The sequence below is a fragment of the Augochlora pura genome, chromosome 2 (assembly GCF_028453695.1).
Source record: "Augochlora pura isolate Apur16 chromosome 2, APUR_v2.2.1, whole genome shotgun sequence".
Classification (NCBI taxonomy): domain Eukaryota; kingdom Metazoa; phylum Arthropoda; class Insecta; order Hymenoptera; family Halictidae; genus Augochlora; species Augochlora pura.
In genome coordinates this window covers 15,959,769-15,982,812 of record NC_135773.1, presented here as the reverse complement: position 1 = coordinate 15,982,812, position 23,044 = coordinate 15,959,769, and the positions used below count along the sequence as shown (strand labels likewise).

Sequence of the window (23,044 nt, the reverse complement as noted above, 5' to 3'; positions counted from 1 at the left end):
TCCATATGGTAGTCACTGACACACTAAATTAGCGATGATTCTTCGACGGACTAGGAACCGTGTGGTTTGCGATTGAAGCACAGAGTCCGGGAAGCGAGCGTAACGAACCACTTCTCCGCCGTTGATGGAATATTGCGGATCGCAGAGTAATACTTTTTGATTTCTGGCCAGACCGATGACCGGGCACTTCCGTCGACGAGCGCACCCGATCGACCACAAAAGGTAAATGTCGTTTCTTGGCTTTGGTTTTACGAGAAACAATTCCCGGGACGTGGAGGTGGTGGCTGGAGGTCGATCGTATGGATCTAGCTCTCGTTCGTGACCAGGATGACGAAAAAAGATTTCTCGTCGCTCGCCGAGTTCGCGTTTTCATTCGCACGGATACTCGAGATTTCCCACGAAAAATGTCTCTGTGACGCAACCATTTTCGTGGGATTCCTCTTGACGAACCGCGCTCGCGCCGCGCATTGAGCTCGCGTCTTACACTACACGCTCAAAACATACTCGCGTATTAAATACTCTGAGTGCGATGATTGATCACGATGTACCTTCTATGACGAGGAAAAATCATACGGCAATTTTTGGGAGCTCGTTGCAAAGAACAGACTTTCCTCTGTATTGGAATCTTACGTATCACCCACAATTCGATATTTGTGCATGGACAAAAACAAATCAATGTTCTTAGAAGCGATGGAAATTAAGATAGGAAAATATACACCTCGTATAAGTGCTTGGCCTTGTGGGCCACAAGCCTAACACTCTCGAATTGCGAGGGAATTTTTGTGATCTTCAATTTTTAGGATATTTAACATTTCACTCTGTTCTGTAACGACAAGCGATCTTTGAAGAAACAGGGTGTAGAAGTTCGTTAATTTAGAGGCTGCCTGCTTTAAAATAAGCTAAGGCAGACTTTTGTACGACCTTTTTGTGCAAAGCTATAGCGTTTCAAAGATGAACAATTCTCTAGTCGATATCCAGTTGAGATACCTCAACTTTGTACTAGAGTGCATGTTTGAATTCATCGGTGAACAGTTTCTTAAATGGTAAGAACTGGGAAAAAATTGCATTCATGTTGTGTAAAATAACCGGAGTAATTTCGTTCAAAGAAAGCCGCGCGTTTTAGTATTCGGGTAGACTAATTATGTTCCACGCAACTATTGTACGTAAATACGACTTTACACAACTTTCGCGTTGCTCGATTACGATTAACCTCGCCGACGAGTCCAATCGCTGCGGACGTTGGCTCAAGCAAGTTTATGAACTAGTTTACAGGAATTAGAATTCAATGACATCTTCTTACATCTAATCCAAGTTCTATCGTGTAATACATCTCAGAAGAATTCATTTGCATTATGATGTAAACCTTCGAGAGGAGAAAAGCAACTCTAGTTTCTCATGCTATTTCTTAACACTAAACCTACCGAGCACTAAAAATATATTATATTATTTTATAAGAATATATTGTTTTATAAGAATGATAACACTGATTTCGCCTAGACTTTGCTTTAGTTTCTTTATAATCCATGTCCGAATTAAAGAATTTATTCAATCATTTCCAGAACCGGTGGAACCGGTCATGAGGATTCTTTGCTAAATCTCGGTTTGAAGACGTGAAAATCGAGAGTACTTTTATTTTTAGTGAATTTCGTTGAAATTGTTAATATTAACGTTTGTTAAAATTATTGGTATTATAAAGGACCTTTTATGTACTTATTTATTTATTTTATTTACAAGCTACAAGGCCCTTATAAATCATAAAAAGGTTATATACATAATCCAAAGAAAAAAAAAGAAAAGAGTAAACCATTACATATTATGAGACTTAATAGCTAGTGCAAAGGAATTCATAAGTTGGCTCAGGGTGCTCCCGAAGAAGTCGAGCTGTTCACTAAGTTCATTTGCCATCCTAGACAAATAGGCAATCTATTGCATGGTTGAAGATTTTAAAGATAAATAAGATCTATATAGGGATACTTCTTCTTTTTTTAGCGTGGATATATTCAGGAGAGTAAGAATAAAGTTGTAGCTGTGAGGGACATGTGGGATGAGCCTTCCAATTTGATATAATACAAATCTTAAGAATTTATGTTGTATTGTTGCAGGTTTAACAGTAAAACAATGTTAAGAGGGATTCCATATCTGCCAGTCATACTCAAGCTAAGGAAGGAAACAATTTAACTTTATAGGAACCGATTATCGCAATTCAAGCATACATCATAATAAAAAAGGAGGATTCTAAATAAATTATCCTAGAACAACTCACGTTAATTCCTTTTAGTTCTCGGTAGTATGAAAAAAGAAGAAACTCCTAGATGACCGCTATTCTTTGTGACGGATGCATACAATTTGCCCGTTGCGTAAAAATCCTATCGACGAAACAATGGCCAACGCGTTAGGATATCGTCGAACCTTTCTCGTGCATCATTTCGAAGCAACTCGACTATCAAGATCGCATGAAATCGCCATCGGGCAATCACAATTAGCCAAACCGTTGAGATATGACTTTCAGTCGCATCGAAATTGTGGTAAACGCGACGCATTCAATGGTGACCGATGAGGAAGCGCAGCGGCCGTTGTCATCGCCGTTTGCGAAAGACCGTTAACTCCTGTCGTAAAATAGAAACTCAGTCTTTTCACGCGAGTACGAGCAGAAAGATTTAACAACGTAACGTCTCCGGTCGTATCGAGTGTTCTCTCGCGATTCCGAAACCCTTTATTCTCTGCCCGCCTCGGCGAACAATCGCTCCGAGGCAGAATCGTGACTTCGGAACAGGTGTTAGAGGTCGAAGCATTTTCTGCTCGATAATCGCAGAAGAGGCAGGGAGAAGCGGCAATTCTTCCGGCTTTTGAAGCGCCGAGGAGCGTGCGCTATGTTCGGCCGGGTAAATGGCCGGTGTGTACCGCTACGAAAAATTGTTGAGCCCAGACCGACGTCGAAACTGGCGTATCATCGCGACGCCAGACGCGCCGAGGTGTCCAGTAAATCGTGTCAGGGTGTCTAGTAAATCATCGTGTAGCGGTCCTGACGCCGCTGTGATGATGCCTCGCGAGACCTACGAAAAATAACACGTTACACTGTCGACCAGCAACGGTTGTTCTTTCGCTGATCCCCGGCCTCTGTAACTTAAAAATCCACCTGCGTGCATGATCTTGCGATCCTTCACTCGAATTTATGCTGATCAATTTATGCTGGGACAATTTAAAAAAAATTCGCGAAAAATTGGGGGTAAAATTCGTTAAATCTCTTATGCATATCTAATCATTAAACTACGGATTTGGTGAATTTATAACAGAAGCATATAATTGAAATATAAAGAATTAATTTTTACTAAATTGCTGTTCCACGCGAACCTCTGGGAATATTTCTATTTTGCATAAAAATCTACGAATCGCATATAAACCCAGGATAACACCTCTTTATGTTTTATATAGGATGCTTTAAACGCCATTGTTCTTTCAACAGTTCCTCGACAATTGCTTAACACGCTCCTAAAAGAAGCAATCTATTAACTTAAACTTTTAACAGAATTCTATGAACCGAAAGTAATCCAAGTCTGTCATTTTTTTATTGACTGTAGTTAAGTGTATTAATTATTATTGTAATTATTATGTAATTATTATTCACTTAATAATTGCAGTCATTTTAATAGTAATTGTAAATTTAAGTTGTTTAGGTATACTTAAGCAGTGTGATCATGTGATGTACGTGATCATATATCATGTACGTATATTTTTTATTTTCATTTTTAACGCAAACCCTTAAATATCTCAATTTCAGAATAAATGGACTTAGATAACTTTCAGAATAGACAGCTCAAATATAAAGTTAATTAAAAGAGTCTGATTTTTCGTGAAAAGCAACAGGTAAAAATTATCCAACACCTTGGATAAAAGTCTGAGGTTCACAGGTGAATTGGGAATTAACACTTCTACATTGAATAATGTTCTTCGCAGCCATTACAGGTTTTCTAATGAACATAAAATTCACAACATCATGCTGAACAAGAACCTTTCCCTGACAATTAGCTTGAAAGCTCTAGAGAGAATATTCTACGAGGATTTTTTCCATCGTCGTATACGCTACTGTATTTTCCATGATTTCTCCTGGTCACTATCTGTGCGTCAGGACAATGTGTACACTTTGTGAACGAACAAGTTATTAATAAAGTAATCCGGGGTCGAGTGCGTGTAATTGAATTAAAACTGTGATTTAATCGCGTCGCGTGTGTCCGTTGAGACCACAGCGTGACGGTCGAGTCAGGATCCGCTCTGTTAAAGCGGTTAATTATTATTCTCGTTTTCTATTTGATAACAAAGCTTTTTTAACTCTGATGCTCGAGGTTTCTCTCCCACCACTGTGACCAAATTCGCGCGGTAGTCGATAACGTACGTATTTATTATTTATTTGCATTTACCATTTAATGGTAAAATTGTCAAGATGTAAGAAGATATTGTTATATTGTTATAAGGGTATTGTTACACTATTTTCATCTGACTTAAATTATTAAAAGAAACAATTTTTTTATTATATTTCCGTTTCTTACAAACATTTCGGATTATTTTTATTTCGAAAGATCAATCATTATCAACGATTATTAGCGACTTCTCTGTTTCTTTCTTTTATTTTTGCCTTTTTTTAATTATCTATGATCAAAAATCAACAAACTGTTTTGTTAATACAGAAAGAAAAACTTGTTAAATATTAAATATTAGTTTTCACATAAGTAATTAAATAATGCACTGAATGCAGATGATAATAAATTTAAAAGAAGCATGAATGCAAATAAAACATAGACTTATAAATGGCTGAAATGTCACTGAATTGGTCGAGCAAGGGTTAATCCGCTTTCGACACAGCGTGGCCATTGAAAAGTGTTAAGGAGAGATTAGCGATAGAAAACGTAGCGATCCATAACGCGGTCAGCCGCCACATCGCTCGATGAGAAACGACGGGCCAACATGTTTCCTTTTTTTAAAGTCCGCCCGTGAAAGACGATGCAGCAGCTAGCCTGAGAACGTTTCACTGACGCGAAGATTAAAGATCAATCGTTGAACCGTGCACCACTCGAAGACCAAACACCGAAAGACTTTCAGAAAAGAAAATCTTGTCACGCGCTGCGCTCGGTACATCGAGCCGCAGTTTCCTTTAATTTCTAACGAGTGTCGCTAATTGAATAATCCACTCTTCTGATCTCGAATGAGTGCCGAAATTTACTCTCGAAACGTTGAGCGACAAGTATAACCAATCTTCTATGCGCAACTTTCGACGTTTTCTGGGTCTGACGAAGAAAGTAACGAAACACATTCATGAGTTTAATAATGACAACCATTAGAGACAGATACGGGGAACGAATCTCTGATCGGTGCTTGTGTTCATAAAAACCGTTCGGCGGTTAAACGGCCAAACAGAAAACGAAAATTTCACCTGACCTTAAATGCCTACGACGGCAAACTCCGTGGTATATGAATGCGAATTAAGAATTTTTAGTTGACACTTCTCCGCGATAGCGAAACATGGAAATTGAATATTCATGACGATTTGAGGAATGAGAAATTTATGGAAAGCTAATTTTTGTGACCCCGAGCAGTGTTTTCAAACGAGAAGGTAATATAAATATTTCTGCAAAATTGTAGGTGTGCTTTTTTGAAATATTGCGCGAAGTGTAAGCAATTATTATGAATCTATTACAAGAGAACCAAATTGTATGAAGCTAGAAATGATTTTACGTTTAGATTCAGATATCACCGACGTTGATAAATTCTCATAAAGTAGAACATAATTTATTTCGTCAAGAATGTGTTTTTGGAATGTTTATTTTGTTCCCGTTTTTGAATACTATTTTCTTTACTCTTGCACTTTCAAGCGCTATTTGTGATGCGGAAATGTTTCTTTCAAAATTCAATTGGATAAGGCTAGACGATCGTAATTTATACCCCGTAAAATTATATAGCGATTAATAGCCGCCGACATCGCTGTCTCCCAGGCGTTGAAATCACCGACTTGATACCCAAGCGTTGAAATCTCCAGAGGTGCTACACTACCATTAAGACTACCGCAATAAGACTAACGATTCAATATTAACCCTATATTATTTGATTGACACTGACGAACGTTTAAGTACATATTACAAAATCCTGCAGAAAGTAAACATAATTTGCTTCTTAAACCAAGGTCAAGAACTTGGTAAATCTGCAGAAAATTTTGTGAAGACAAATATGGTCGTAAATTGAAAATCTTATATATATCCGAAAGCCAAGTTAAAAGTGAAGTACACTTTCAAAAATTCTTCAAAATTATAACAATCTCATTCGTAAACCAATAAATTATTTAGATTAATATCTTGTAACAAACTATTTTGTAATTACTATTTAAAAGAAAATAATCAAGCTTCTCAGTTATTGATAGTACCTATTAATTCGCTTCCTGTGGATAAAGTGTTAAAATGACAAGATATATTTCAGTTCACATGATATCTACATATGCGGTAACAAAGCGTATGCTTAATTTAATTGTTTCAGAGTACTAAAACGGCTATAATCATAATAACTAGATTGCGGATTTTGCGCTTTTACTGAAATTATTAGAAAAAGAAATATAAATGTCTGTCAAGCTCCCTACATCTTGTAGTAACTGCACACAATTTTTACTTTGCATAAAGATCCGCAGTCTAATGATAACGACGCTTGTTCAACAAGCTACGACTTGCACAATTATGATTATTTAGTCTGCGACGAAATTATATCGTGTGCTGCAAGTAATGGAAAACAGCCGTGCAAAAATTGTACGTGAAACAATTTTCCAGCTCCCTTAAAAAGATAATCTCGAAGAAACACATTACAAAAGAACCAGATCTCGATCGAAACATTTAATTACCTCGCAGCAGGGCCATCGTTCGATTCACCAGCACGTATCGCCGCCACTGTGCACTTGACTAATTGTTTCTCAGAGCGTTCAGAATCACAGAGATCGATCTAAGCATGCCCGAACGTGAAATTCAGTTTCATGTAACACACGGCGAACGATTTACTCGAATGTTCCGGGACATTGGTCCGACACAGGCGTCCGATCGCGCACGAGTGAGCAGAAATCCTGAAAACAAGAGTCTGAGGATAGGCACGGTGAGCAGACGCCGTATAATGAACAGAGAATTCACTCTAGCCCGATCATTTTCACTTCCGTGGAAAAGAAAAGGGAAAGTGCGCCTGGTAGTTTCAGACCAAGAAACCGTGCGCGTTCCCGAACGAGTATGCTGCTCGCAGCGACGGACTCCGTGTGATTATCTCCTCGAAGACAATTCGAATTGCGCACTGCGTTCGCATCGCATCGTATCATAATCGTATCGCGTCGCATCGCATCGCGAATATAGTGAAAACGGTAAATTAAAGCTTGCGCTGCTCGCCGAGGAATTTTTATCGATCGGTGCGAAGAAGCCTCCGCTCTGTAATTCCTTAGAAGGTCGTTATTAAAACCGGTACCCAGTAATTTGTACATCTGTTTGCCGTGTCTTTTATCGAGAATTCGGACGCGTTCTCACTCCGAGTAACACGAACGCGTATTTATTTGCAAAATTATCAGGACGCTGAAACCCGTAATTGCTCCCGAAGAGAATGATTTATATGCAGCTGACGAAATAATAACGTTTCATTAGAAACTGATAATTGCAGCTCTGTAAATTTTGAACGAACTAGTACATTATTAGAGAAACATGAATTGTGGTAATGTGCTTGATAAATGTGTTCGATACTGTTACTTGGAAATTTTTGGAAGAATTATAATATGAAATATCATCACGATATTTCCTCAATTTGTAATAGATCATCATTTTGCAATAAGCGAGTAATCACTTGCTAATTGTGATTTAGAAACTGCTGCTCCGAAGTAACAATTGTAAAGAAACTACTCTATTAAATACTTGCAAAGTTATTTCCTGCTGATGACACAACAAATTGCTTTAGGTGTAAAGTATTAAATAATGTTATCGAACCGAAGATCTTTATGGAAATTTCTATTTTGTTAACGGCAGAGTAAGTTGCAAGTGTTTAGTTTTAATAAAATAATTACTGGTCAAGAATGTCCAAGTTCGTCTCCCACTGTTACTCCGAAAGCAGTAGTTGCCGTTGTTGCCTACTTAAAGCAAACGGTTTAAATTGATGAAGAATAGATAAATGAACGTGCTCAAACTTACTCGACTTTCCCGGGTTGCATTCCTGGATAGGTTGAAGAGTTCGTGGCATCGTTAGACGATGAAGAACGTTGATTTTCCACGCAGCTGAGTAACAACAGTCCGGCAGAACCGGCGCTTATAAATCGTCTCATAAAGCGACTCAGGTTTGCAAAAATCCATCAAGCTTCCGCGCCAAATCCCGAATCACTTTATCCCAAATAACTCCTACAATCAGTCACATCGTTAACGATATCAAAATCAAATACTACCCCACAATTTAAAAGAATCTAGCAACTATTCTCAATGTCTTTGACGATAACTTTTTCTTTTATTGAAATTTTTCACCGATTACCGGCATTCGATTTGCTATAAAATTGAAAAAAAAAGATGTACAATCACTGTGACTGCGTACAAAAACAAACGTGCAACGATAACCGAAACGTCAGAACACCGTCGACGCACGTGCACAGTCCGATCGCGAATCACGTGCGAACTGGAGAAAGATTGGCGTCGATCTCCGAGACCACTGGTAGCAATTCCTAGATCACGAACGGCTGACCTTCGGGACCATGACCGCACTCGTGGACGCTCCGTGGCCACGAGTGACGACTACACTGAACGACGATGCTTAAGATGAACCAGGTAAACGGTCCCAGAGCTAAGTCTTCAGGTAGGAGGAGCGTACGGACTTGGTTTCAATCTCCGCGGCTGTAGCAGTACAGAATAAGGGAGAAAGAGAGAGAGCGAGAGAGAAAGAGTATACCTGTGTATTCACCTTCGTCTCGTTCCCTCTTTATGGTCGCGAATACCCATAGAACTCTCCACAAGATCGCCGTCCCTTTTCCTCTGGCGTGGAAGAAAGAGGGCGCCCGCGGACGCGCAAGAGAGAAAGTTGTAGAAACGATTACAATACAACTACATTTCAGACGTCAACACCACTTTCGTTTCGACCGGAGGACCATTTCAGCTTTTACCGTGGCCGCACACAGTTCTCCGGGTTTCAGAACACACGAATCAAAATTTTTAACCCCGTTGGACGTGCAGTAAATTATACACTGGAGGATCTAGACCGGAAAATCCAATTAATTAAAACGCATAACAAACAGATGTTATGAAGATAATGTAGCAGTACATGCAGAGAGTATGCCGTCTATTCTGTTTTTTCAAGGTTTCGTTGCTTATATTTCAAGTACTGTTTTCTTTTAAATTAATGTGTAATTGATCAGAATATTTTGTCAAACGTTCAGGTTATGTGCCAGGATCTGTATTACTTTGACCTGGTCAAAAGGACAGTCAGAATTGAACGGGTTGTAATGTGGGGTATGAAAATATTCAAATTTACCGCCATTAACCGACTTATGGCGGCACTTGTGGTTGAATTACGAAACTTTTCTCAGCCTCTGTACAACCTCAATTGTTGTTAAAATGTTTGCCACAATCAACTGTTGGTATATTGGACTAACAGTTTAAACATTTTGTTACTACCCCAATTGGCGCTAAATAGAAGCTGAAAGAAGTTTCTTGGGTTTGCCATAAGATGCGTCACTATTCCATAAATGGCGCGAGTTTTGAATCGTTTTTAATTAAAGAAAAAGAAAGTAGCATCTAGTTACGTCCAATAGATTTATTGCTATATCGTGTACATAACATTAAGTCATACAAGATAGTAGTTAGGTAAACGGTGGAATTCACTGAGAACATAAATATCAAAATCAAGAATAAATTTTTGTAATGTTAAGATCAGTCTTGTGGATTTCTGACCTTGTACTGTTCAATGTTAATTTACAAATTCAACCGTTTGCACAAAACGAAGAAGTATCACCACTGTCTTCCCTAAAAATAAATCTTCAGAGAAGGCATTTGTTTGTCACAAATAATCCCACTATTCTTCATTGTCACTTTTTCTTAGAACCAAAGCCCGAGAAACCCATTATTGCCGCCATTTCGTCCGATGGTCCACCATTGTCTTCATTAACTTCTTCGATTTTTCTCTTTTTGTCTTTCCTCTTTTCTTTTCTGTATTCCTTGATTTTTTCTTCCTGTGGATAGCAAGAAGTTATGATATTAAAAATCGTATTTTTTACAATACATTTATAGAATTGTAGTAAAAAATGGTACGAACTTCTTCTTTCAACTCTTTTACTCTTTGTTCTAGATCATAATCTTTCTTCTTTTCTTCCAACTTCTTTTTATTCATTGCAAAACGGGCTTTAACTTGTTCTAATGTAGAGCGTTCTATTTTCATTGACATGCCCAAATTACGTTGATCTAAAAAAATATAGAAATATTAGTAATGTTGCTATATTGTATTATAAATAATAATTAATGGGAAGAGGATGCAATGTATTACGTTTTGTTCCATTGATATGGTCTAAGAAATTAATTGAGTCCTTCACAACACAATCACAGACATTGCAGTAATACCCTCCAGTTTGTGAAGATGGTGTATTCTTGTTAATAACGACACTTTTTCCTAATTTAGACTCGAGATCAACTTTGTAATCTCTCTGTTTCAACAATTCCCTTTTTACAGCTGGTTGTTTTGGAATTCCCAACTCCTCTTCAGCGATCTCATCCTGGAGACGCTGAAGAGCTATCCTTTCGTACTCCTCTCTGTTCCATTTTCGTCTGTGATCGTCAGGTCGCTAAAAAATATATAACCAAACCAATTCATACTTATACATAAATCGATTATATTATTTACATATATTTGAACAAAACTAACTAATAATTTTCAAGGAATTATTTAATGCACACAATGATTATCGTAATTAATTTATATATCAAAGTAACCAATTTATAATCTTCCTACACAATTTGATTTATATTATTACAATGCATTAGAATTGTTATTAGTTATTGTTGATTACGTTTTGAGAATTTCGTATCATAACAAATCTGTCTTCCTTATTTTCCTCGAACAACTAGGTTAGTAAACATGATAGTTTATATTTTCAATAATGATAAGGTATTTACTTTAACAATAGATGTACCATACAAGATTTAATCAACAAAACTGTAGAAATATAAATGATTGATCACTTACCATAGACATTGCTTCAAACTCCAATCAAGTCTGTCACATAAAAAAATAAACTATTTTCCCCCTTCCCTTTATTACGCCATTGAAGCATGCTCATAAGATGCGCTTCAGATGGATAAAAAATTACATTGTATCCTTGCTAAAGAAAAAAATGTTTAAATAAATAAACAAGGTCACATCAAAATGTAGGAAGGCAATCTTTCCTAAAATAAATTTATTCACAAAAATATTTATATTTATACAATAAAAGTTAATTTGTACATAGCCGTGGTATTTTTTCATTCATTTGAAATTGAGTACCAACAATTTCATATTTAGAATATTTACAACAAGCAACATAATACATATAACAGAATTGTATTCATACATACAGCGAAACGCAGATGAAAATATTCCGTTAAAATATTTAAAAGATCTGTAATTCTCAGAAAATAATACTCTTACATCATCTCATTTATTCTTGATTAATAGTATTAAATAGAGTTTTACCAAACAATATTAGTAACTATTGTGAGGTGGACCTACGACTAATGGAGATCTTTGTACGGTGCAACCTTAAAATATTCTATCAGCTAAACAAAAATTTTGGAGCTTCCTTAATTTCTCTGTCTTTTTATACAGGTACCAAACAATAATCATAGATATACATATATTATTACTTTTGTCACGAAAATACCATTATTATTATTCGCGAATATCAGATCTAACATTTATGTAACGCATACCATAAAATAAAAATCTGTCTCTGTAACAATCACATAATTGAGCTTACACGTCCACGACATTGAGACATACAAATAGATATAGACACATATAAACTATATATCTCTTTATCACAATGATTCCTTCTCTAAGACTCTGAATAAAAGTTAGTCTAAAAATTCATCACGTGTTTACGTTATAGAGTAATAAATCTGTTGGCACTGTAGGTGGTAATGTTACCCCATGTATAGTTACTATAAAAGAGGCTACCTTACAGCCATATTCTAAGCAATGTTGTGGTTTCCATTGTGCTAAAACGCCTGCCAAGAAGCCGGTAACCAGAGCGTCTCCTGCGCCCGTTGTATCTACAATAGGAGCCTTTGGTGTAATAGGCTGTACCTGAGAAAGATATAATATAATTTTTATTTAATAAGTATATTGGTTATTATTTCTTAACATGGCGATTATTATCCTACCTGAACAGACTGTCCTTTTCCCCACACTGTTATTGCTGGTGCAGAACCACCTTGACTCATAACAAATATTCTACCATCATGTAACCAGTCGTCGTTGGTTGTACTCGATGCATTGACTGTAATTCTTTTCATACTATTCAATAAGAATGGTATGTCGGTTACACTTTCGTATGTAATGTTCAGTGCCTGAGCCAAAGCCTCCATTTCTCTTGCATTGCCAAACACAATATTCGCATGCCCAACCATCTGACATATCGCTGCTTGGTGATCCTGTATCAAATTATCATGGCATTATTGTCTTTGCCATATTAATCGATTGAAAATAGTTGATTTTCGTGTACCTTGAATATATATACTCCGCTAAGATTAAAAGCTAGAATTATATTATTCTTTTCTGCTATTCTGACCAGTTCCTTAGCAACAGGAAAACTGTGTGTTATAAAAAATCCTTCTATATAAATTATTTTTATTGTATCAAATTTTAAGTAGGCTTTTTTAAAATCATCTAGTGTGTAGACACCTGCAGCACCTATATTTGCAACTAGACTTCGAGATGACTCGCTTATCAATGCTATACATTGGCCAGTAGGTAGATATGGATGAAATGCATATCTAAACATATGGAATAAATGTTAATAAGTATGCAAAGAAAAAATTCAAGGTATATATAACATCTGCGAACCTTGCATCCACACCTGCAGATTGAACGATGGTATACATTAGTGTACCTCTAGAATCTTTACCAAGTCCTCCACAATATATACTGCATTTGGTCTTCAAGGTGTTATTGAAAAGCCATTGTAGTATTCGCATTGAATTCTGTGCTGATCCTCCAGCACTTGACCATATCTCTGATCTGTGTAGATTACAACATTATTAGGATTTCCCCTTTTTACTATGTGAATATAAAATTATAAAAATTATGAATAAATATGTCTGCTAACCCAGGTGGCAAATACAACAACATGTCTTGCATTTTCTTATAAGGTAGTTCAACTTCTCCATCTTCTGCAAGACCATGTTTGTCCAGAAATTCTTTGTCTTTCAAATGTAGACACACATCCAGCAGAGGATTGCCAAAAGCTAGAACTACAGGCATGTTTGGATTTAAGGAGGTAAGCCTCGACGGAACCTCTTCAACCATGTTGATTGTTAATACTTAGTCTGTATTCACAGCAAAAAATAAAAGATTAATTAATTATAATTACATCATGAAATAGTGTAAAACGTTTAATGTGTAAAGTACTATACCTTTGCAATATTAAGAAATAGAGTTGAGAAGAAAGTAGAAAATACATATATTAAGTAAAAAAATGTATTAAGTAAGAATTACATTATATATCACTTAATTATTCTTGAGGTTCATGCAATTCCAGTTTTGTACGAATAATCGCATCGTAATTACGTGTAGTTCTGTTTGCAGTTTCTCTGCAAAATAATCCTACAATATTTATTTTCGTAAAAAGCTGTACAACTGGAAGAAATCAATACGTATACGTCACATATTTCTCATAATACCATTCAAAGCTGATGCTAAAGTTTCGCCTTATCCTTTTGCGAAGAATTCGATCGTTCTCTGTATCGTTACTGCTAGAATTAAGCAAAGAGGTATTATCTGCATGATGAGCAAATTAAATAGTTTCATAACAGCTCTGCTATCGTACGCTATACGAGTTGCAATAATGAAAAAAATCATAATATACATCTAAGTAGTATACACTTTATAGTATCGCACAATTCGGAGGACCCTCAGTAACGAAGAAGAGTACTGGAAGAAGTATTTGTTCGCTATGATTGGATGATCACTTGTTAAGATATATTAATTAAAATTTTAGATAACATTATAAAAAATAGTCAGATGTTCCCGAGTAAACAAATTAACAATCACTGTTATTCGCTTTCCTATTTAATTGAGCTTTTTCTGCAATTCAACTGGTCCTTATCAATTCCGTGATCATGATATTACGTGGTCGAGGCGTCACCTGGTGTATTCTAGAGGTAATAAAGTAGCTCTTCTGTTTGTCAAAGTGGGGTTTCCCAATTGTGTTTGATGTGCATGTAGATTAGATCAGATCAACTGATGATGCAAATTATAAATTTTATAACGTTATACATATCTTGATTATTTAAGGTATCATCGATGAAAGTGCACCCATAGTTATATTAATATTATTACAAAGTGTTCAGTTTTTGATAACTTTAAATCTCTGTGCACGTAAATACTAAATTAGAACCCTGCGAACCTGTCGGTGACGGTTGGTGTTGGTATCCGGCCACGTGACCCTCTTTATTTGACAATCTCTTCTACAATTCTCTTTAATCTTTTGTTTCGAAGTACAGTATTTATCGTTCGAAGAATTTTTAGGTATTGCATTTGTTATTCTTTCAAATGTTTTAAAAGAGTGAAATTTATTCTGTTATATTTACATTCATAGACATGATTGTGTGTCAGAAAACTTGTTACATTACTAATTTTATGCATCGTATTTTCGGATTTAGGAGATTGAAAAATGGCTAAGAGAACCCAACCGGCTTGGATAGTACCTCAAATGAAGAATAATTCAATTTTGAAATTATATAATAGTTTCACTAAAGAGAAAGAAGTATTTGTTCCTCAGTATGGGAATCGTGTACTATGGTACAGCTGTGGACCAACTGTGTACGATGCCTCTCATATGGGACATGCTAGGTAATTGTCAACATACTCATGCTATCATTAAAGCATGTTATGTCTTTTCTATATTTAAGAATATTCATCTATTTTATAGCATATTATAAAATGATCTTTTTATTTATAGGACTTATATATCTTTTGATATATTGAGGCGTATTTTATCCGATTATTTTGGATATGATGTTTTATATGTAATGAACATCACAGATATAGATGACAAGATTATCAAAAGGGCTAGGCAAAATTATTTATATGAAGAATATATAAAAGAAAATCATACTCTTGATGAAATTTTAGACAATAGTAAAAGTGTAATGCAGATGTTTGAAGATACAGTTAAAGTCACTACTGATCCTGACAAGAAATCTATGCTGCAAAAAATGTTGTCCAATGTAGTGCAAGCTATAGAAAATCTTGAAAATGCGGTGAAACATAAGGATGAGAATAAAATTCAGGAATTTCAGGAAGTAATTACAATAGTCATTTAACCAAATTATATTCTGTGATGAACATTCAGTAAGATTGTATCTTTTCTGCATATAGTTACTCTTAAAAGAAGCACGAGATCCCCTGGCAGACTGGTTAGATAAAAAGAAGGGGGCTACAGTTAGAGAACATTCGATATTCATGAAACTTTCTCAGCACTGGGAGTCAGAGTTCCATAAAGATATGGATGCCTTGAATGTAGGACAGAATGTTATAGTGAAGTTGATTGGGTGGATTCATGAGAACTATTTTTAGGTATTAAGGCCAAATGTTTTAACAAGGGTGAGTGAATATGTTCCTGAGATCGTAGCGTTTATTGAAAAGATCATAGAGAATGGGCTTGCTTATGAAAGCAATGGTTCTGTGTACTTTGATGTGGCTGCTTTTGATAAACAAGAAAAACATTATTATGCCAAACTGGTTCCTGAAGCATATGGTGACACTTCAAGCTTGCAAGAAGGGGAAGGTAATATTAAATTTTAATGATTAATAGTAATTTGCTTTATTTATATTGATCATAATTGAAAATCGTTTCAAATAGGAGATTTAACTACTTCTAAACCTACCGAGAAGAGGTCGCCAACAGATTTTGCACTTTGGAAACTTTCCAAAGAAGGAGAACCATGGTGGGATAGTCCATGGGGTAAAGGACGGCCAGGCTGGCACATAGAGTGCTCGGTGATGGCGTCCATTATTTGTGGAAAACATTTAGACATCCACACTGGAGGAGTGGATTTAAAATTCCCACATCATGACAATGAAATAGCTCAAGCGGAAGCGTATTACGATCATTCCGATTGGGTTAAATATTTCCTTCACTCCGGCCATTTGACTATAGCTGGCTGCAAAATGTCCAAGTCTTTGAAAAATTTTATTACCATACAAGAAGCATTGAAGAAAAATACAGCGAGACAATTAAGATTCGCATTTCTCCTGCATTCCTGGAAAGATACATTAGACTACAGTGACAATACAATGAATATGGCATTACAATATGAGAAGTTTTTAAATGTCAGTCTAGGTTTTGATAAATAATAACATTGATCATTTTCTTCAATAAATTTATAATTTACGTTGTTATTGCAGGAATTCTTTTTAACTGTAAAATGTAAAATCAGATCTTTAGGTTCAGAAACTAATATTAACACGTTCAATAAGTGGACTAATTCTGAAATGGAATTGAACACGAAGTTCAGCAACGCTAAAATTTCTGTGCATAATGCACTATGTGGTGAGATTAATAATTAAAAGATTTGTTAGAAATCTTTCTTAATAATAGTTAATAAGAAAATTCTTCAACAGATAATATTGATACAAGAAGCGCGTTAGACGCGATTAGAGATATTGTCACGCATTGCAATATTTACTTCAATCAAGTCAAACAACCAAACACGTTGTTGCTCAGAGACATTGCGGTTTACATAACGAAAATGTTTAGTATATTTGGTGCAATATCAACATCGCATGATACCATCGGTTTCCCAGTAGACGATAAGTGTGCAAGTTTAAATGTAAGAATTTCATATCACTTTCTCCCTATCAGTAAGATGTACTGTTTATTTATAAATACTACTGATTCTAGATTGAAGAGGTCGCGATGCCGTATCTAGAGGTTCTGGCGAATTTCCGGAAGAAAGTACGAAACGAAGCGAAGACGCTTCAAGCTAATAGTATTCTTATGGAATGTGATAAGTTACGAGATGACATTTTACCAAATATTGGGGTGCGATTGGAAGATTGTAACGAGGTAGCTTGTATTAAGTTGATAAACAAGGAAGAAGTTTTGAGAGAAAAAGAGTGCAAAAAGAAGCTCGAGCTTGAGAAAGCACAGGAAAAGGAGAGAAGGAAAGCTGAAGCTGCTGCAGCGGCTGCGGCAAAAGAGGCGCAAAAGAAAATTCCTCCTACTGAGATGTTCAAGCTCGAGAAAGATAAATACTCTAAATTCGACAACAATGTAAGTCTAAATTTTAATTATTTTCATTATTTATGTTATTGCAATTTCTACTCGAGGTCAATATGTTCATTGGTATCTAGTGTATACAATGGTCTCAGGGATTGTGCTTGGAATCTCCTCCAATTGGCGGAGAGGAGACCTCACAAATAGGATTGGACAATTCCAATGGATTGTGAATGGAATCCATTGGCATTATACAATTCGATTTGTGAAGAGTAATTTTCCCACTCCTGCTTTCCAGGAAGAAAGTCGTAAAGCGGTCATTTGTCTGGGACTCTTGGTCGGGAGTAACTTTGCTTACTCATGTATACGAATATCGTGGAGCTTTTTATCTTAAATGATACGAGCAAATGCAACTTCAGCAATATGGATTAAAAAAATGACTTTAGCTATTGAAGTCTGCGATTGAAATGCATTTATAAGTGGTTATTCCTAAGATGATTTACTAAGACAGATTTCTCTTTAGGGTTTACCAACGCACGACAATGAGGGCAAAGAGATCAGCAAGGGACAATTAAAAAAATTGCAGAAACTGCAACAAGCACAGGAAAAGCGTTATAATGAATATCTTTCCTCCGTTTCAAATATTATCTCTCTTGCTTAGCATTAACATCGCAACAAATATTACTTTCATGCGCGAAGCGTACTCATTTCTCACTTAATTAATTTATTACAATCTACGAGCTGATGATGTTCATGATGTCTTTTTGTTTCTCTTGTATGAAACTTAATGGAGTAAGTTTATACTTTTCTAAATTCGTCGAAAAATAGAACATAGCTACTGCACTTACAATATTTGTAATGATTATGGTGCTATTGTACCGACACAAATGATAAGAAAATAATAAATACTTCATTGATTATCGAATGTACATTTCATCATTTAGTAATAATTAATATCCGGTATACTATAAGTTTTCATTTTTAGTTGTTGGTTCTATCATATTCGCGTATTACGATAGTAGATAATTACATATTCTAATAAATTGTTACATTTAGCTAATAATAAAATAAAAATATCTTATAATTAATGAGTTATTATAAGATGCATTACACGTCCGCCTAATAATTTATAGTCGTAAGTTTCCAGCATGTGGAAAATTTTAAAAATAATTTCATTTTTAAAAGTAGAGGTTACTTTTTTAGAAAATACTATTTTTTTTATGCGACACGATATTATAAAAAATATTTACAAATTTAAAAAGTATTAGCAAAATGAAAATACATTACTTTCCTTACCAATCAACAAGCAGTTTGTCGTGTTCAGTGTTTTGATTTATTTCCATGAATTGTCAGTTTCTTATCCGCAACATTTGAGGATAATTTTTTCCCCACAAATATGAAGATAGGTAGTTATGATATACAATGTGGAATATTTTCTAAGCTTGACACATGTGTGAAATTCCAAATATAATTAGCAAGGTTCAGTTGCATAATACAATTTTTTCACACCATGATAGGATTAATTTCTATTGCCAAAACGTCAAGTTTCGCGTTTCTATGAGTTTTCGTGATATAAACGAGAGTCTAGTTTACTATAAAATTACGATTTTCAATCGCGACGTCGTTCCACGTCGCTGAAACAAAATGAACTTGGCGCATTTCCCATGCTCGCCGGATGAGTCTGACGCGCGATGCTGTCCATTATTAAAGCATAATACCCCTTTCACAATGACGCGCGAGCCGACAGTGACAGCTTTATAAATGTAAAAGCGATATAATGCCCGACTTGTTGCGAAGCGGGCCGATATTCATCCCGCATTCAGGGAACTGAAAACTCGAGGCGTGTATATCACGCGCCGCTTTCCCAACTGCGGAAAACATGCCGGCCGATAACGTCTCTCTCCACCCCCGAAAACCGTGACGAAATATTTAGAAAACACCCCCTCAACTTCCGGCCCCCTGTTTCCGGACAGAAACGAAACGGGGGAGCGATTTTACCACCCCTTTCGTTATTTCCAAACCCGTTCCATCAAGCCTTACTCCTCGAAATGACAGTGTTCATTAACGCGACACTTTTCAGTAGTTCATTTTGGGAAGACCAAACGAGTCTACAGACTAAACATCAGTTTCGAGACTTTGTAACTTATGCGTGTTTCTAATCCGTCTGGATTGTTCTCGGCATTCTTGCAATTTTATTTTATAAACTAATTCTTTTCCTTATCATCTATTCCACTGCAATGCTGATTTAACCTTTTTGACATTAATTATCTCCTGGATGAGACAGGAAATTTATAATTACTGTTACATAGTGTAACACACATACCGTTGATAGTAAATTAATAGATTTATACTTGTAATGAATACCATCGTTAATGACGAATGCTTGATCCAGATGGTGTGTGCGGATTGAAAGAAGTTTTTCTGTGCTACAAACTTTTGAACACTAGGTTCAAAGATATAAACGAGTTAATCCATATTTTTCTACTTATTCTGAATGATAGAAATAATATTTCTATCATTTATTCTATCTATATTAAAATATTTCTAACATATTGGAATTAACGGATCTAGATCAACTCTTCTTAACAATTTTATTGATCCACCTAGACTTGTTTCTAAATACAGCAAACACTTGCAATTCTAAGTACGATAAAACAACGGAAAAGGTTACACATCAAATTTTAAAAGATATTTTTAAAAGCTCCTGGAAACTTTTAAATTTTTTTAAATATCCGGAAGAAAAAGTCGATCAAATTTTCCAAAGTATTCGATGACGTGAAACATTTCCAAATATACTGAATTGAGGACCGTCGTTATTCACACTATGTATATTAATCGAAAACTTCGACATTGCAATTATTATCGCCCTAACCGAATATTTCTGAAGTAAAAGCATCCGGAACAACCGGATGCAGACTCACCACCGCAGATTAACCACCGCAGACTAACCACTGCACCCATCGAAAATGATTCGAACTGTTAAACTTTCGATTGAACGATCCTCACCTCCGCGCATTGAATTAATAATCATCGCATGATGTCGTTACGATCACTCGACATTCGATTTGTCCATTGATCGACTACCGGCTTTCACGGTTCTCCTTTCACGGCGTTAACGACACGCGGTGGAAAAAAAGGTTCGTAAGTTGACGTTAACAATGCGTGACGGTTGGCGCAAAAAATATGCTCTCAAATATGAAGTCAAGAGAGGTGAAAAAGCAAACAGACTTTTCGCGCTTTGGTCTTCTCTCTCTCTCTCTCTCTCGTCTACTGCCCCCGCCGCTCTCTTTCTCTCTCTCTGTTTTTTTTTTACGTTCGCCACCCCGTGTTTCCGCACTCGTGGCCTCGTGTGAATGAATACGTAAATTTTTTCGGAAAAAGTCCGATTTCCCCACCCCGTAGTCGAAAGGACTCGACTCTTGATTGACAACTGAATGTTCTCGTATGCATATAAAGCCACCCCCTGTCTTTCTCTCTGGTTCGGATCGGTCTTCGGCTTCGTTTCGTCGATTTCCCTTTATCCGAGCCCGGAGTCCCGTAACTGTAGTAATTTAACGAGCGCCGCTTTTTACTCGTGTTACCTGCCGTTGCATATAAGTGTATATCGTCGCCTTTTCTTCCTCGCCTTCGCTGGCTTTCCACCGTTTTTTCCTAGTTCGCACGTTGTTCTCTCCGTCTCCGTTTCCGCGGGCCACGGCGACGTTGATCGGCCGTGTTCCTTTTCTTTCCGTTTTTTTTTCTCTCGATCTCGTCCTTCGTTGCTGCGATAAAGAGAACGCTGGAACAAAAAACGAAACAGTTTGAGAATCGAAACGACGGAAAGGCGACACGATGCACCCGGTTGCTCCCGGGAAACGAGGCGCATTCGTCGGCGGTAAATTAGAGTTGCCGACACCCCGAATCCTAAGAGCGGAATGAGTACGTTAGACGGCAACGGACTTTCCCGGTTCGTTGCAAGTGATGTCGATTCTTTAGTTTCGTTCCTGGCAACGGTCAAAATGTCGGAGAGAAGAGGGAATGCTGCACGGTGGTCTGGGTCAGTGAAAATCGAAGACTGAAGTCGAAAATTACGTGGCTGAGCTCGGATACTGTAGAACCTCAATTCTGCGAATTTATCGAAGGAACTTGGATGTTCGGATAATAGAACAGGTTCTTAGTTGCGATGCTGCAGATCAAATTATTAGTATATTATAGTAATTCAAATTAAATATTAAGATTGAGATTTTACTTCATACTGTACTCATACAATAAATGGCGTTGCTTGTGCATTGCCGTAGACAAAGCTACTCAAGTATGAAACGTGTTTGAATGACAGTAAATTTTACCATCGAAGTTATGCTGCAGTTTTTATTTAACATTCCGCGAACCATGTGGGGTCATATTAACCCCAGCGGTTTTAAAACTGCAGTATTTTGTTACAAAGTACACGCGAGCGGCCTGGTTTTTCGTTATTAATAATAAATTGGTTATTTTTAAAACATCAATGTTTGTTTCATTGCGATCTGTCCTCGTTACAAAAATGATGAAACGCTTTTCCAGCATGAGTCTTTATTGAAATGATATATTCGCAGACGGCAAATCGTTCTGGATGTTAATTAACCCTACATGGTTAACCAGGGGTAGGTTAAGGAGTTCTGGATTTTAAGACATATATTTCACGTACTACAATTTTATCATATTTATATATTTACTTCTCAAGTTTTAAATCATTCGACAAAGTTCTGAAAGGGAACACATTTGTTACGAAGGAAATACTTTTCATTAAATTAAACACTCTTTAGTTCCTCATCCTAAAATACAGCGATCAAATTCGAAGGCCAGGAGGTCTTCAGAATCGTTTTAACAGCAATAAACAAAGCGTGAGTAACATGTGCCGAAGTGTAGTGCACGTTTTTACGATTTCGTAGCAGCGCGCTTCCTTTTCTTTGGCCAAGAGCCGTAATACATGGCAGCGTTGTAACAAAGATTCAAAGGAGTTCCGAAGTTTCATTAAAAGTGGTTTCTTGTACTCGCTAAGTTGCTGCTCGGGCTTATTTCTTCTCCTCGGCGGTGTTCGGTGCGGATTTCGTTTCCTTCCTTCCGGCCCCGGGATTCTATTGCATAATTCAATTAGGGCTGAAAGGAAAGTAAACATTCGACGAGCCGCGGAGCCGCTCTTGCTACGGCTAAGGGGATTCTAAACTGAATCTAATGGAGAGGACAGGTCTCGACGAACGAACGGTCTCACTGTTTTCGCTGCAAAGCGTACGGTCAGGTCGCGTTTAACTCAGTGTTTATCATTTTGTCTCATGTGTCACTTTAACAAGATTTCGATTCGGTTTGTAGCGTAATGGACCAGCGTTTCAATGCTATATGGGGACTATAAATGATCGAAGTTCGATCCAGTCCGGGAATGATAGTCAAGTGATATCATGTTTAATTCTTCGTTGCATAATTTAAGTAAGTCGTTGCTGTATAAAGACGCTTGGACACATTGAATATTAATAAATATATAAATAATAGTAAAATATAATTTTGAAATAAATGGGAAGATATTGTTTAAAATTAACAGGAAATATCACTATTGATACTGTTTATTTTAATTTTTTAAAAAAGTATCTT

At 36.5% G+C, this 23,044-nt stretch overlaps 3 protein-coding genes across 6 annotated transcripts; 1 reads left to right on the top strand and 2 right to left on the bottom strand.

Annotated features, from left to right (window-relative positions):
* Positions 1-9,774: 9,774 nt before the first annotated feature.
* LOC144475348 (zinc finger matrin-type protein 2) lies at positions 9,775-11,292 on the bottom strand. The gene is made up of 4 exons (XM_078191158.1): positions 11,212-11,292; positions 10,516-10,810; positions 10,288-10,433; positions 9,775-10,204 (listed from the first exon to the last, which is right to left on the bottom strand). The coding sequence occupies exons 1-4, from the start codon at positions 11,218-11,220 to the stop codon at positions 10,061-10,063; spliced, it is 594 nt and encodes a 197-aa protein (XP_078047284.1). The 5' UTR covers positions 11,221-11,292; the 3' UTR covers positions 9,775-10,060.
* A 143-nt stretch (positions 11,293-11,435) lies between these two features.
* On the bottom strand, positions 11,436-14,417 carry LOC144477380 (uncharacterized). Of its 3 annotated transcripts, none has more exons than XM_078195115.1 (7): positions 13,905-14,417; positions 13,638-13,827; positions 13,331-13,550; positions 13,069-13,242; positions 12,728-12,998; positions 12,387-12,656; positions 11,436-12,309 (listed from the first exon to the last, which is right to left on the bottom strand). In XM_078195115.1, exons 3-7 carry the CDS (start codon positions 13,528-13,530, stop codon positions 12,094-12,096), a joined length of 1,131 nt encoding a protein of 376 aa, XP_078051241.1. In that variant the 5' UTR covers positions 13,531-13,550; positions 13,638-13,827; positions 13,905-14,417; the 3' UTR covers positions 11,436-12,093. The 3 variants fall into 3 exon arrangements, with proteins under 3 accessions (XP_078051241.1, XP_078051251.1, XP_078051260.1); XM_078195125.1 differs by having other exon boundaries at positions 13,638-13,814; XM_078195134.1 differs by having other exon boundaries at positions 13,720-14,417.
* On the top strand, positions 14,398-18,368 carry Cysrs (cysteine--tRNA ligase, cytoplasmic). 2 transcript variants are annotated; one of them, XM_078195101.1, is made up of 10 exons: positions 14,398-14,517; positions 14,886-15,075; positions 15,185-15,527; positions 15,604-15,744; positions 15,802-16,012; positions 16,088-16,557; positions 16,633-16,777; positions 16,849-17,057; positions 17,129-17,500; positions 17,967-18,368. In XM_078195101.1, exons 2-10 carry the CDS (start codon positions 14,897-14,899, stop codon positions 18,102-18,104), a joined length of 2,208 nt encoding a protein of 735 aa, XP_078051227.1. In that variant the 5' UTR covers positions 14,398-14,517; positions 14,886-14,896; the 3' UTR covers positions 18,105-18,368. The 2 variants fall into 2 exon arrangements, with proteins under 2 accessions (XP_078051227.1, XP_078051220.1); XM_078195094.1 differs by having other exon boundaries at positions 14,436-14,751.
* The last annotated feature ends 4,676 nt before the right edge of the window (positions 18,369-23,044 follow it).